This window comes from Balaenoptera physalus, assembly GCF_965194825.1.
Source record: "Balaenoptera physalus genome assembly, chromosome: 1".
Taxonomy (NCBI): Eukaryota; Metazoa; Chordata; class Mammalia; order Artiodactyla; family Balaenopteridae; genus Balaenoptera; species Balaenoptera physalus.
The window spans coordinates 180,440,177-180,453,768 of record NC_138882.1 but is presented as its reverse complement, the minus strand read 5'-3'; the positions used below and the strand labels follow the sequence as shown (position 1 = coordinate 180,453,768).

The 13,592-nt window shown below is 54.6% G+C and overlaps 2 protein-coding genes across 2 annotated transcripts in view; both read right to left on the bottom strand.

Moving 5' to 3' along the window:
- Positions 1-275: 275 nt before the first annotated feature.
- Positions 276-9,775, bottom strand: DDOST (dolichyl-diphosphooligosaccharide--protein glycosyltransferase non-catalytic subunit). Its single transcript, XM_082449385.1, has 11 exons — positions 9,549-9,775; positions 9,204-9,314; positions 4,324-4,410; positions 3,369-3,472; positions 3,140-3,234; positions 2,748-2,841; positions 2,336-2,484; positions 1,779-1,926; positions 1,024-1,144; positions 795-901; positions 276-704 (listed from the first exon to the last, which is right to left on the bottom strand). Exons 1-11 carry the CDS (start codon positions 9,700-9,702, stop codon positions 555-557), a joined length of 1,320 nt encoding a protein of 439 aa, XP_082305511.1. The 5' UTR covers positions 9,703-9,775; the 3' UTR covers positions 276-554.
- Positions 9,776-9,777: 2 nt separating this feature from the next.
- KIF17 (kinesin family member 17) overlaps positions 9,778-13,592 on the bottom strand; it is a 46,910-nt gene continuing 43,095 nt past the window's right edge. Inside the window, exon 16 of the mRNA XM_082448815.1 lies at positions 9,778-13,221. Within this exon, the coding sequence (XP_082304941.1) occupies positions 13,043-13,221 (179 nt within the window). The 3' untranslated portion in view covers positions 9,778-13,042. The remainder of the gene's footprint in view (positions 13,222-13,592) is intronic.

Genomic DNA, 13,592 nt, shown 5'->3' with positions numbered 1-13,592 from the left:
CCTAAAGCAAGGTGAACAAAATTTAAGGTTCTTTTCAACCAAGCAGTTCTGTAATTCTGTTACAAAGTCAAGCACTGTTGATTTCCTAGATTTCCCATTTCAGTGATTTCCCCACTGGCCTTTGTTAACCTTATTTTATCCCTTGACGTTTAGAAGCTCTGTCATTTCCAGTCTTCAGCAAAACTAAAAAAGGCCCACTTACTTACTTACTTACTGTTTTGTATCCAGTCATTTCTCAGCAGCACCCACACCAGCAAAGCACAATGGGGGCCAGATGAGGTTTGAGGGTGATGTTTCTCTTTATTTTAGAAATGAGAGCTGACTTCACATGTGAAAAACACACTTAGCATTCAAGGTGGAAAAACTCAGAAATTATTCCCTAACCCCCCAACCCCTTGGTACTCAATGTTCCATCTCCCGCTGAGGTAAGCTGTGCCACTGTCCATAGCTTTAAAAAAACAAACCCCCCCAGAAAAACCCACCATAGAGGGGAGAAAAAGCAATCCTATAAAAACCCTCCGTCTCTGTTGTAAGGAGTCCGGGGCGCCGGCCCCTCAGTCAGACTTCTCCTTCTCCTTCATGTGTAAGAAGACGACGCTGAAGATGAAGAGCCCCACCATCATGGAGAAGGCGCTGGCGTAGTAGGGATAGGCCGAGGGGATGAAGCGCTCGTACTGCGTGTGCTGCAGGGGCCGCACTGACACCTGCGACACGACAGAGGTGGCAGGTCCTGGCCACGCGGAGGCCCAGGCGGGGCAAGCGCTGGCTGGGGACGGGGCTGCGAGCCGGCTTACCTGAGTGGAAGAGTATAAGTGTGTGTAGCCTAGCCGGTTGTAATCCACTTTGAACTGGAACACGCCGTACACGTCAGGCAACTTGAACTGGACGCTGTACTTGCCAGCTGGGGAAGAGCCGAGACACGTAACCAGGAGGGGCTTCCCACGGCATCTGTCGGCCGCACAAGAGCCAGCCCCAGGCAGGGACAGGCTTCCCAGAGTTTTCTCTTGCAAGAATTGCACTCACCTTTCCTCTTCAAGAAGGTCCTCACAAAAGGATCAATGCGGACAAACTCCAGCTGAATGTCATCACCATCAAAGGGGACCCACTTGCCGTCTGAGAGCTGCTCAATCACGATGCTGTACTCCTGAGGCGAGAGGCCGGTTAGCCGGGGTGGCCGGGGACTGGCGGGGTGCCCCTAGCCCTCAGCTGCACTGAATCCCCACCGTGAGTCTGGCAGGAACCCCCAGGAGTTCTGAAAACCTGGGCAAGCCCCACCCACCACCCCTGGACAGTGATGGAGGACGCCACCCAGCCGGCTCACCCCTCTGACTCGTACCTGCACCCCTTTACAAGCCCGTGGAAGCCTGCACCCAAACGCTGCCCTCCCCGAATGCAGCGGGCACTCCTGGGCATCCCTGCTTCCATATTCACTGCTCTCGCCTTTCCCTACTTCTCTTCCTGACAGCTTCACCCTCAAGACCCAACTCAAATGTGGTTTCTCTTGTGAAATCCGCTCCTAGCAGAGTGAATCAGCAAAGCCCCTCCCACCCCTGCATTCCCACAGCGAAAGCACACCTCCTCCAAAGAAGGCCGCCTGTTAGGATACGGGTTTACTTGCCAGGCTCTCAACACCTCAACTGACTTTCTTACAGTGAAGATGAACTTATTCAGCCTTATTTAGGCCCCTCAGGCCCAACACAGAAATGTTCAGTAAGTGCTTTTGAGCGGAATCAACTTGGCCAAAACCCGGGGGCCCTCCCGCTCCAAGGAGCTCTTACCACTAGGTCAGTGACAGTGTAGGCGTTGGGCGGGGCTGTCTCGCCCACCCGATGATGGGACACAGGCCCCACACGCAGGACACCCTCCTCCTTGAACACCCAGCGGGAAAGCGCCACAGCTAGCTCGTAGTTGCCTGTCTGGGAATACCTGCAGAAGGGGAAATGGAAGAGGCTGGAGCGCTGGAACCAGCTTGCTTCCAGTGGCGCCTGGTAAACCAATCACTATCCACCAGGATAAACCACACACAGCCAATTTCTGCCTAGAGGCCATACACATCTAGGGATGCTGGTGAACAGGAACACAGGAAAGGATAGGTGCAAGGTGTTGCTTTGGATGTCACCTGCACAATAAATACACAATTATCGAAACATCTCCAGATAAGCCGTCACTACCCTGAAAAGTCTGGACTACCAACACCAACAATATAAAGTCTTCAAATAATTTGAAAGCACCTGAAGATACGTAGCCGCTGACACTTTTAGCTAAAAGCCTCCTTCCTCCCCATCCACGCAGACCTACCGCCCAGACCACACCCCTAAGCCCCCCCTGCATCTACCTCTGGGAGCCGGGCGCGGCTTTCTGCACCGCCGAGTTGAAGAAGGCGTCGCTGAAGAAGTCAAGGGAGCCGCTGAAGATGACCCGGGCGTTGTTCCTGGCCTGCAGCCCCGCGATCAGGAGCGTGTTCTTCCCCACGGCGTGGGGGTACTGGGAACGACACGAGGCCGTGAGCCAGGAGAGCCAGGGCGAAGGACCAGCAGCGGGGCCTCGGGACCACCCGGACCCCAGCTGAGGGCAGAAGCTGAGACCCACCCCCCTCCCCCGCTGTTGCTGCCCTCGTCCCCCTCCCACCTTCTCATTTCACTGCCTCAGAGACGGCTGCTCTCCTGCTTGCTTCTCGTTTTCAAACAAAAAGTGCTCTGCTACCAGGCCCAGGCCCAGGAGGCCTCAAGGCTGCGAAGGCCCCTCACCTGGGTGATGGGTTTATCGGGGAAGAAGGAGTAGGAGGTGGAAGAGCCCGTCAGGATGTCCAGCACCAAAGGATTGTCAGGATCGGCCACCATCCTGTAGAAGGAAAAGAGAACGGTCCAACCCTGACCCCAAGAACGGAGCCCAAAGGACCTAGGGTCCTCCAGGAGCCATTCCTTCACAAGAATTAATCCTACTTTTAACAGCCAAACACCTAGCTCTCTTCTTGCTGTAACAACGGAGTCTAACTCTTAATGTCACATGTTAATCTCATCCACATCCTCTGGGGGAAGGAAAGCCCCCCAACAGTCACAAGTTTGGGCTGGTTTCCTGACAAAAGAAAGCGATCCCTCCTTTCCTCCAGGTTTCTGCGGGCCTCTCGCTGCTCACTCACCCGACACCTCGAAAGAGAATGGGATTCAGAGACGACTTCCCCACGATGGTCGGGGCCTTGAGCAGGTTCTCCGTGTCGGCCACGACAAGTGTATGCTGCAGGGGCAGAGGGAAGACGGGGGTCAGGAAGAGGCGCCGCAAGCCATGGAGCCTCTCCGGACCCCCTCCCGGTTTCTAGGCTGAACTTTGCTATTAAGGCCTGAAACCTGGAAGGTGACAGTCCTGATTACCTGGCCAAGGTCTGAGATGTCATAGTTGTGATGGTCGATGACAGCTGTTTTCTCCTCGTCAAATTCGATCCCACACTCACTGCCCAGCTCTCGAAGAGGGTCACCTGCAGCACAGACGCAAGAGATGCCTGACCGACCCTAAGGCGGGCCCTGGGCTAAGCAGTGCCCCTCGTCCTAGCGTCCTCACGAGCCGCTCTCTACCAGTCAGCCCCGGGGCCCTGCAGCTTCAGCTGTCTGGGTACAGCGCCCACTGGACCCCTGGTGTTCTGCCTGCGGGAGTCGGACCCTGAACTGACAAGTGCCACCACCTGGCCCTCTCCCTCCGCAAGCACAGTGACCTTGGTTCTGTGAAGAAACCTCCTTGGAAGCAAAGTGACTGCCGCGGGCGAACTTGATCTGGATGAGCCTGGGCTTACAAGGTTTCTCTCTTCCTCATCATCGCCCCACCAAGAACCCCACCCAGTATGGTTTTAAAAACCTATCAACACTGGAAGAAATGAAACAAGACTGGTCAGTGGTGTTCACTGGTGCAGCTGGGTGGTAAGTACACGGGATTCGGAACACTGGAACTCTCCTTTCACTGCTTCTACGTATCTCTGAAAATGTCCGATGTAAGAAACACAAAAGTAATCTGTCAATCCTCCCCTCTTGCCTTCTTTTCGTAAGAGAAGAGCCACCAAAACAACACGAAAGAAACGAAGGAAAAAGACAAAAACAGAAGAAAGGAAAAACAAACAAACAGGGACCCCAGTCCTTTAAAGGACCCACTTCTCATCTCGTGGGCTCCGGTCACAGGAAAGCACAGGAGGGACCAAATGGCACTGGAGTTCCCTCACTCCCTCCCTGGCTGAGGCCCCGCTCCGTGAGTGCCAATTTAGCAGCTTCCATTTGTAAAGCTCTCTAAGCTCCCTGGAGAAATGGTGGAAAACACCAGAACTTCCCAGGTCAGACTTACCAATGTCTGAGCTGGCAGCTACAAGGACACGGCCTCCACCGTCGATAAAGGTACTGATGGTCTCCACGTTGATATTTCCCCCGAAATCTGAAAGAATCACCAGACGCGTGACCCAGAAGTTTCCTCTAACTGCTCCTCTGACATTTGGGCGGGGAAGGTGGCCCGCAGACCAGCCGCAATCAATCACGGGATAGCACCCTCTGGAGGCCCAAAACGAGAGGGACCTTTACCGTGCATGCCCCGACACAGGGCAATTCTCCCAGCTTCCCCAGTGTGAAGAGCCAAAAATAATGGCTCAAATTCATACACCTTTAGAAGTACAAGTGAAATAATCAAACACCTACCAATTATAGCTGTCAAGTTAGTCATACATATTTCAAGTCACACATAAACTGTTCATCTGGAAATGTTACATTTTCCCACTCACATTTCATGAAACAGTTTCATTCAAACTTATCACCTGCACCTTTCACATCAGTATCTTTGTCTTCACTTGAGCCACTTCTGGGGTCACCTAACACAGTTTTCCAGGGCCCATCAACTTCACTTCCATCTAAGCCATCTGAGAAACAGCCCTTTTGAATTTGAGGATGATGCTGTCACTTGACACTAGGACGCCTCTGCCTGACATGAGAGGTTTTTCCCCTATCAATCCTACAGATTTAGATCCAGGACAGCCATGACAGGACCACTTCACATACTGTTTGAAAGTGATCACCAAAAAGGTGCATTAATTTCCAGCACCTGCAGTTGCGAGGGCATACCCTTTTTCGGTCAGTCAGCTGCGACGGCCACGAGCACCCGGAACCAGCACTGAGTGGGGCTACTGCAGGCTCCTGAGTCTTCCCCGAAGTGCGCCCTGACATTCAACATAAAGTAACGGCGGGAGTGCTTAGTAATTCACTGATTCATGACATGAGAATTATTTCCTGTGTGCTGAGAAGACAAAGGGGGGAGAGGGGCTGTAACACGTGTTCGCTGATCAGGGAAGCCCTTGGGAGAGCACAGTGCCTTTGAGCAGGTGCGAGAGCAAGCTGGGCAGATGGGGGCGCGAGCATCCCAGGCATTGAGAACGACAGGGGCAAGGTCCCCGAAGCAGGGAACAGGTCACCAGCGAGGAGCCCAGCGTGGCTCCACTGGAGAGAGCAAAGCGGCGAGAAGCAGCAGAGCAGGCCGGTTCCTGCAGGCTCTGTAGGCCCCGTGACGACAATGGCCACGCGGAGGAGCCACTGGAGGGCTTTTGAGCAGGAGACCAACGTGATCTGTTTATATCTTTAAAGGATGGTTCTGGCAGCTAGGTGGGGAATGGGGTACAGGGGGTGAGGGTGGAAGCAGAGTGATGGGTTAGGAGGCCACTGCGATCCCCCAGGCGGTGAAGGGTGGTGACTGGACCACAGGGGTGGAGGGGTGGAGGGGAGGTGGGAAGGGGAAGAGGGGAGGTGGGAAGGGGAAGAGGGGAGGTGGGAAGGGGAAATGGGGAGGAGGGACGGGCCTACACCTGCATTCTGAAGGCCAAGCCTGATGTGGGGTGTGAGAGGGAGAGAGGCACTAAGGACAACCCCCCAAGATTTCTGGCCTGAGCAACTGGAAGGTTGCAGGTACCACTTACTGGGACTGGACACAGAAGTCTGTCCATTACATCCACCAGGCAGTCAGAAATGAGTCCACAATATAACCTTGTGAAGATGTGAATAGGAGAACGGCCCTCTTTTCTGCGGGGTAATTTTCAGGAGAAAAAACTAAAAACGTCGTGCCTTTCCATCAGGCGTAGACGGAACATCTTGTGTGTGGGGACTCAACCCCTCACAGCACGCTAAGCCATCCACCCTCCCTCCTCCAGAGAGGCCAGGCAGATCCTCAGACAACACAAAGACAGCTTCGTGGTACAGCACAGTGGTTCCCAAGCCAGGCGACTGTGCTGCTCAGGGCAATGCCCGGAGATGTTTCTCGTCACGAGGGGGAAGGAAGCTACTGCCATCTGCTGCGTAGGGGCCCAGGACAGCGCCCACAACACAGAATTGTCCAGCCCAAAACGTCAAGAGTGTTGCCGTTGAAACTCTAGCATAGTAACACAGGCTATGAAATTGAGATACCCGGGCTTCGATCCAGGCAATCCCTTCACCTTTCTGAGCCTGTTTCCCCATCTGTAAAACAGGAGCCCAGTGTTTCCTGGGTGCAGAGGATGTGCAAAGGATCCTTCTCCTGTAGCCGTTACTGCGTGTGCCTTGGGAGCTTCCGGGTCCCAGAGGGCAAGGAACCCACCGATACATGGAGACGGGAACCAGGCCGGCGTCCTCACACCTAAGGGGACCACGGTGGTAGCACAGGCGGGCCCTCGGGGCGGGGGCCAAACCCTTACCCTGAACCCAGCCCCCAGCACGGTGGCCTCCTCCCCGGGCGCCCGGGAGGGTTTCCTATGACAGCATTCCCCACCCTGCAGGGCAGACAGGGTGACAACAGATGTGGGGCAGGGCTTCAAACAGCACTGCATCTCAGAGACGTCATTCCCTTTCCAATTATTTTTTCAGCCTTCTCGATCAAAGAGAATGGTCACAGTCTGATACTGGTCTTAACGCGTCTCTAAAGTAGCTCACCTCCTCTTTTAAGAGGACGCCTCAGGCCCAAAGCCTTCAGCAGACTGAGAATCAGCTAGAACTTGACAGCACTGCATTCATTCTATTTACAGGTACCCGCTACTGACAGCAAATGATGGCACTGGCTTTCCATTTGCAGTGGTGATAATGGGTTCATTACTAGTTTCCTTTTAAAGTGGTATTTTAGTGTTTTGTTTTGTTTTTTTTTTAAAAACGTACTTTCTGTTCTTATCAACTCATGACCAATCTTTTTTTTTTTTTTTTAACCCCACATTTGTTTATTTATTTATTTTTGGCTGTGTTGGGTCTTCGTTTCTGTGCGAGGGCTTTCTCTAGTTGTGGCAAGTGGGGGCCACTCTTCATCGTGATGCGCGGGCCTCTCACTATCGTGGCCTCTCTTGTTGCGGAGCACAGGCTCCAGACGCGCAGGCTCAGTAGTTGTGGCTCACGGGCCTAGTCGCTCCGCGGCATGTGGGATCTTCCCAGACCAGGGCTCGAACCCGTGTCCCCTGCATTGGCAGGCAGATTCTCAACCACTACGCCACCAGGGAAGCCCTTTTTTTTTTTTAAAGCAGGTCAATTTGAAGAAAAACTTTATTAGCACAAATGATACGGAAAATGGTAAAAATCATGAAGGGAGTATGGAATTGACTGAGATTTGTGAAGCAGTTGTTTAGGCTCCGCCGTTTCTCCCACCAACAGCAGCCTACCTCAGCCTCCTCCCAATCCACCTGCCACTGCTTCCCTCCCTCTCAGAGACACTCCCGAGCACAACCTGGGCGGTTCAGCCACTCCATCTTGGACATCCCGACACGTGGTTTGGTATCTCCTTTCAAGTCCTTATTTTTAATTATTTTTATTTCCTCAGAGACACACTGAAAAACTCCTCAAGGGCAGGCTCTCTGTCACTCTTCGGTACCGATTTCAGAGTTCCACCACAGCAGCAACCTGGCAAATGCCAATTAACCTGCTAAAGGCTCCATTCGCCTGCCTAGTGACTTGAAGATTTTAACTGGTACTACACTTGCCTCCAAAAAGCCAATTCCAAAGGCACATGCTGCAGGGGAGGTGGGGGCAGCTCGATAAGTAAAGGGAACTTGGGGAAAATACGTCAGGGATTTGGCAGAACTCCGCCTCACACAAACCACAGAGCATAAAGTCGATGCCAGTGAAGTGAAAGCCTTCCGAAGCTTCATCAACTGAAGGAAGAGATGGCAGTACTGTCTTACCCCGGACAGGGACAACTTGCGTCCTCTGAGAAAAAGATCAACTGAAGCCACTAAAGAAGAGAACGACTGGGATGCTCACAGAAAAAGCAGGACAAAAGGGAAACAGCCAAAGGAACTGGGGATACTGAGTCTGGAGAAGAAACACCTGAATGGGCCCTGATTATGTGAAGGCTATGTCTGTAAGCAAAATAAGCATTAGACCTATTCTCTAAGGCCCTGGGGAGTATCAGAAACCCTTTCTCTCCCTGCCCCCAAATAAACAAAGCAGGAAGTGGGAGACAAATTCCAGTTAAATATAAGAACTTCTTAACAGAGCTGTCCAGTGGTGGAGTGGGTTGCCTCATAAGATAGTAAGCTCTCCGTCACAGGAATGTCAATTGGAAAATCGAGTGAAGATGTTCATTCTGTTCAACAACCAGCCTTCTGCTAAGCCCTGGACATATCCACCCAGCCTCAAATGGGGGGTAAGACTAGGTAATCACTAAAGGTTCTTTTCAGCCTAACTATGACTCCATCTGAATTCTTAGGATCAACTACCATCAGTGCCCCTTTACAGCAAACCATATTTATAGCATGCCATTTCCTCTTTCTACACAGGCAAACCCAATGCGGGGTGGGGGGAGTGTCCATCTTTCTTATCAGGCCCTTTAACAGAGAAAACTCCCTTCCCTAAGTAGCAGAGCCAGGAGTTCTTTTTTTTTTTTTTTGGTCCCACCGGGCGTCGTGTGGGATCTTAGTTCCCCGACCAGGGATTGAACCCGCACCCTCGGCCGTGAAAGCACAGAGTCCTCACCACCAGACCGCCAGGGAATCCCGAGCCCGGAGTTCTACGGTCTGCAAAAACACTTGATCCCACAATCCTCAGCTGTGTCTTTTGGAAAGGAGATGTCCTCTCCTAAGCCCAGGTTAGAAGTTAACATTTTCCTCTTCTCTGGTGGCAGCAGCGCCCAAGGCTGGCGACTCACCCCATCCCAGAACATGCCCAAGATCCTGAAGAAAGGGATAAATCAGTCCTGGGCCTCGAATCCCAGTTCTGGGAGCGACCGGCAGCCCTTACCTTCTACCGAAGGGGAGAAGATGATGAGATTGTCATAGAGGAACTCCCCGTACTTAATGAGGGACAGGCTGGGGTCATCTGCGGTCTTGAATGTGAGTACAAAGCCCCGATCTGGAGAAGAAAACAGCGAGCTGAGGCAGACGGGGACGCAAAGGGAAACCACCGCTGCAGACAGAGATCATGACCGTTCTCCGCCCCCACCCTCCCGCCCCACTAGAGGCAGGTCAGACCTGGACGGCCAGCTCATGGAAAACGAGTGGGAGGGAGGGCGGCCAATGTCCTCGGGCTTGGGGACCTTTCCAACCCCAAACTTGCACCTGCCGCCCTCCCGGGCCCCAGTCTCACCCTTCAGGCTCCGGAAGAAAAGCGAATGCGTCTCCCGCAGGTTGAGGTTGTCCAGCAGCACCAAGGTGCGGGGGCCGCTGGCGCCGACCAGGCCAAGCAAGGGCAGCAGCAGACACAAGAGGGACCAAGCACGGGCCGCGGCGCCGAGCCCCATCTTCCAGCTCCTGCCGAAGAACCCAAGCACCTGGACACCGGAAGTGCCCCTTCCACAGTCGCCCAATCGCGGCCCGTGGTCGTGGAGTACCACCCGGAAGTGATCCGAGTACGTCGGGGCTGGGCGTTCGGAGCCGCTGCTCGGACCGGTGAGGAGCGGGGAGCGCGGCCGGAAGTGCACCGGTAGGAGGAGGATACTCTGAACGCTATTGGTGGAAGGGGCGCGCGGCTCCGCCTCTCGAAAGGAAAAGGCTCAATCCTAGAGAGACAGCTCTGCTGCCGCGGCCAATCAACAGGGTTAATAGCCCTTTGGTTCCGCCCATCCCGGGCTTCCGCCCGGAGCCCAGAACCCGCTTCCCGCCGGAGCTTGGGACGGATGGGCGGATCCCGCTTCTTCAACCTATTGGTCCTGGTCTGAGCCGTCGCGTTCAGGACAGGATCTGGGGCAGTGGCGGCGTCAACTCGGGCCACCTCCCCGGTCTTCACTGGCCCAGGACAGATTCGACTAGGAACAAGGCCCCACCCCCACTGTCTCCAGGGAGAAAGTGGTTGGAAAAAGATCAGGGACCGCGGAGGGGGTGGGGAATTTGTCCTGCTGCTCACGGGTCCAGGGCCTTGGCGCGGGCCTGTCCTCCCCGGCCTGGTGGACCACACTGGAGGCAGTGTGGATGGGCGGCGGACTGGCCTACCAATCAAAAGCTCTAGCTGAGTTCATTTCCAATCCCCGTCTCTCACTAGCCCTGTTACCTGGACATTTCCCTGGTCTCCAGGCCACTGTCCTAGGCTGGCGATAGACACTGGCGAGGCCCAGCTCTCCTACTTACCTGTGTGCCTTTGGAACAGCCTTGGCTCGTGGGAGGACTAGGGCGGGTTTTGAAGCACTTCGTGCAGATCCAGGCTGAGCCTCCACTCAATACTGCTGGCCCCTGCCCCTTCTAAACTGACACAGGGGCAACCCGCTCACCTCAGGCCTGCCTCAGTCCCACCACGGCTCTAAGTAAAAGCTACCACAAGCATCTCCAAGACTTCAGCTATTCTCTGGGTCCCAAACACAATCCCAGGGCAAATGGTGACGTTAACTGTGGAGAGCGAAGGTAGCCGTTCTTTTCTGACCTCTTATACGTGTCCACCAAGCCAAGAATGCGGGGGCAAAAGTCAAAGTCTCGCTCTGTGCATCTCCTTAACGGATTCTACTTCCATCCCCTGCATGGAAGGTTAGGGCTGCACGGACAGTTAAGCCTCTCGCCCCTAGCTCCTGCCCCGCAGCCCAGCCCTCCTGCCCTTCTGCACACAATGCCACGTCAATCCACCTCAAGCTCAGACCTGATGGTGCCGGCCGTTGCTGAGCAGCCTGCCACAGCTCAGGGGCACCCAAAGGCTGTTCACGCAGGTCTCCACCTAAACGCATCTGGGCAGCCTCATCAGCCTCTCCATCCCTGCTCAGGGCCTCCATGGAACAGTTCTCCTCCCACCTTTAACATACCCTGAGCTTCCCCACCTCCTGCCTTTTGTTCATGCAGCCCCCTCCACCAGGAACCCTCTTCCCACATTCCCATGTTAAGCCCCGCGATCTTCTCCATCCTTTATGGTAGCCCTACCCACTGCTGCTCCCTTCACAAGGGCACTCTGTTCCCCATAAAGACCTGATCTTACATCCTCTTGCTCAAAGTATATACTGCGGCCTGACTCTCCTTAGACTGATCTCCAAAGTTTCCTAATCACCTTCCACCCTAGCTTCTCCAGAGCGTGAGCTCCTTGGGCCAGACATGTGGCTTGTGGCAGGTATCACAGTAATTAATACAAAATATGGAGGGGGAGGATTTAGGGGGACTAACACAGAGCACCTGCTACACACTGGGAACTTTACACACTATCTCATTTAACCTTCACGATAACCCTATGAGGTTGGTATCCCCGTTTCACAGATGAGGCTCAGCGTAAAATGAGGCTTAGGATAGCACCAAAGGCCAAGACTTTTCCCTCAGATTGTGGGCCCCTCCCACAGGGCAGGCCTGGGATACAATGGGCAAAGGGATGGGTCTGTCTTAGGCAGCTGTGGTGGCCTGGATTCATTTCTGGCCATGTTAGGACATGCAGTTCCAGCACAGCCCCTGAGGGCCATCAAGACCTGGGTCTTCTCTGGGCCTCAGCAAGATGTGGCCCCTATTTTCCAAAACAAGGACTCTGCTTTCCTGGGTCACAGATCCTTCGAGGATCTAACGACAGTTCACATTCACATGCTCTCCCCAGACAAAATGCACTTACACTCACAATTACAGGGGATTGCAGGAACCCTGGAGCCTACAGGCAGTTAAGAATCCCTGCTCCGGGACTTCCCTGGTGGCGCAGTGGTTAGGAATCCGCCTGCCAATGCAGGGGACACGGGTTCGATCCCTGGTCCGGGAAGATCCCACATGCAGCGGAGCAACTGAGCCCGTGTGCCACAACTACTGAGCCTGCGCTCTAGAACCCGTGAGCCACGACTACTGAAGCCCACGTGCCTAGAGCCCGTGCTCCACAACAAGAGAAGCCACCACAATGAGAAGCCCGCGCACCGCAAGGAAGAGTAGCCCCCGCACCGCAAGGAAGAGTAGCCCCCGCTCGCCGCAACTAGAGAAAGCCCGCGTGCAGCAACAAAGACCCAATGCAGCCAAAAATAAATAAATAAATAAATTTCAAAAAAAAAGAATCCCTGCTCCGAAAGAGCTTCCCCATGAAGGCCAGGCAGTGGCAGGGAGGGGCCCCAGTGATGCTGTCAGAGGATCAGAGAAGGGCAGTTCATCAGTTAAAGGCAGTTTATTAGGGCAGCTTAATGTGGAGTGGCCTCCTGTGGGCCGCAGACCCGCTGGGAGTGGGCAGCGCGGGAACAGCTGCTCCAGGACTCCTGTGCCCGTCCCACAGGGCTTCCTCACCAAGCGGGGCCTACTAGATGGAGGCACAATTTTCAATCGCCAAGACATTGAGCTTGACCCATGTGGAAGTCACTGCCCCACTCTATCGGGCTGCTAGTGAAGGCCTTGAGGCAGAGCTGAGGTTTCTGAGCCCATGGAGGCACAGGACAACACTGGTGGGCACAGTGGCGGGCAGATGAAAACACTGACGTGGCGTGGAGAGCCGGAGTACGTCTCTCCAAGGATGGTCCAGCCTCCAAGGAGCTCATGCCCCGGGCAGAGTGGGCTCTCTGGGTAGCAGGGAGGGGACTGTGCCTTCCCAGGGCCAGGGCCCCCTCGGGCGCCCCCAGGACTGTGGGGGGCAGGTGGGAGGAGACCTAGCTGGGTCTTCCCCAGAGGGGCCTGGCAGTCTCACGGAGCCCAGAGGCAGGGCAGCAGCAGGCAATGTGTTCACAGAGGCTCACCGCCAAAGCTGCTTTTGCTTTTCTTACGCTTGGCCTTGGTGAAGGGGATGTCAAGGGACTCAAGTCGGAAGGGCCGAGGCTGGGGCATTTCAGGGGCCTGGGTGGGTGGGATGGTAGAGCTGTTGCCAAGTGGGGAGCTGAGGCCTGGCGGCGAGCTGTGATGTGCTGTGGAGAAGCAGGGCAGAAGCGCTGGTAAGCCAGGAGCACAGAGGATGGAGAGAAAAGACTCCGTGTGTGTGGGGTGCAAAGTCTGGTCCACCCCCCACACAGCCAGAGGCCCTGGTCCCGCAGCTGGGACCCCAAGCTCTGAGAAGCTGCTCTGGTTGAGTCCTTGGACCCAGCACTACATCTGCATCCAAAGGGTCTGGGCTGGGAGCATGGAGTTTTAAAGCCTCAGGCTGAGGCAGCCTGGACTGTCAAGCCACACAAGCCTGGTTCAAATCCCTGCTCCACCACTTCCTGGAAGTATAACCTTAGGGAGCCACTTCTCTCTGAGCCTCAGTTTCCTCATCTGCAACATGGGCACGATGCCAACT

Bases quoted from the DNA above. Each gene is read 5' to 3' on its own strand.
- DDOST (XM_082449385.1), bottom strand. From the start codon at position 9,702: ATGGGGCTCGGCGCCGCGGCCCGTGCTTGGTCCCTCTTGTGTCTGCTG. The intron at 3,473-4,323 runs GTAAGTCTGACC...TCTGTGCTGCAG, and splicing joins AGCTGCCAGCTCAGACATTG to GTGACCCTCTTCGAGAGCTG. The intron at 1,927-2,335 runs GTAGATGCAGGG...CCCCTTCTGCAG, and splicing joins GCCGCGCCCGGCTCCCAGAG to GTATTCCCAGACAGGCAACT.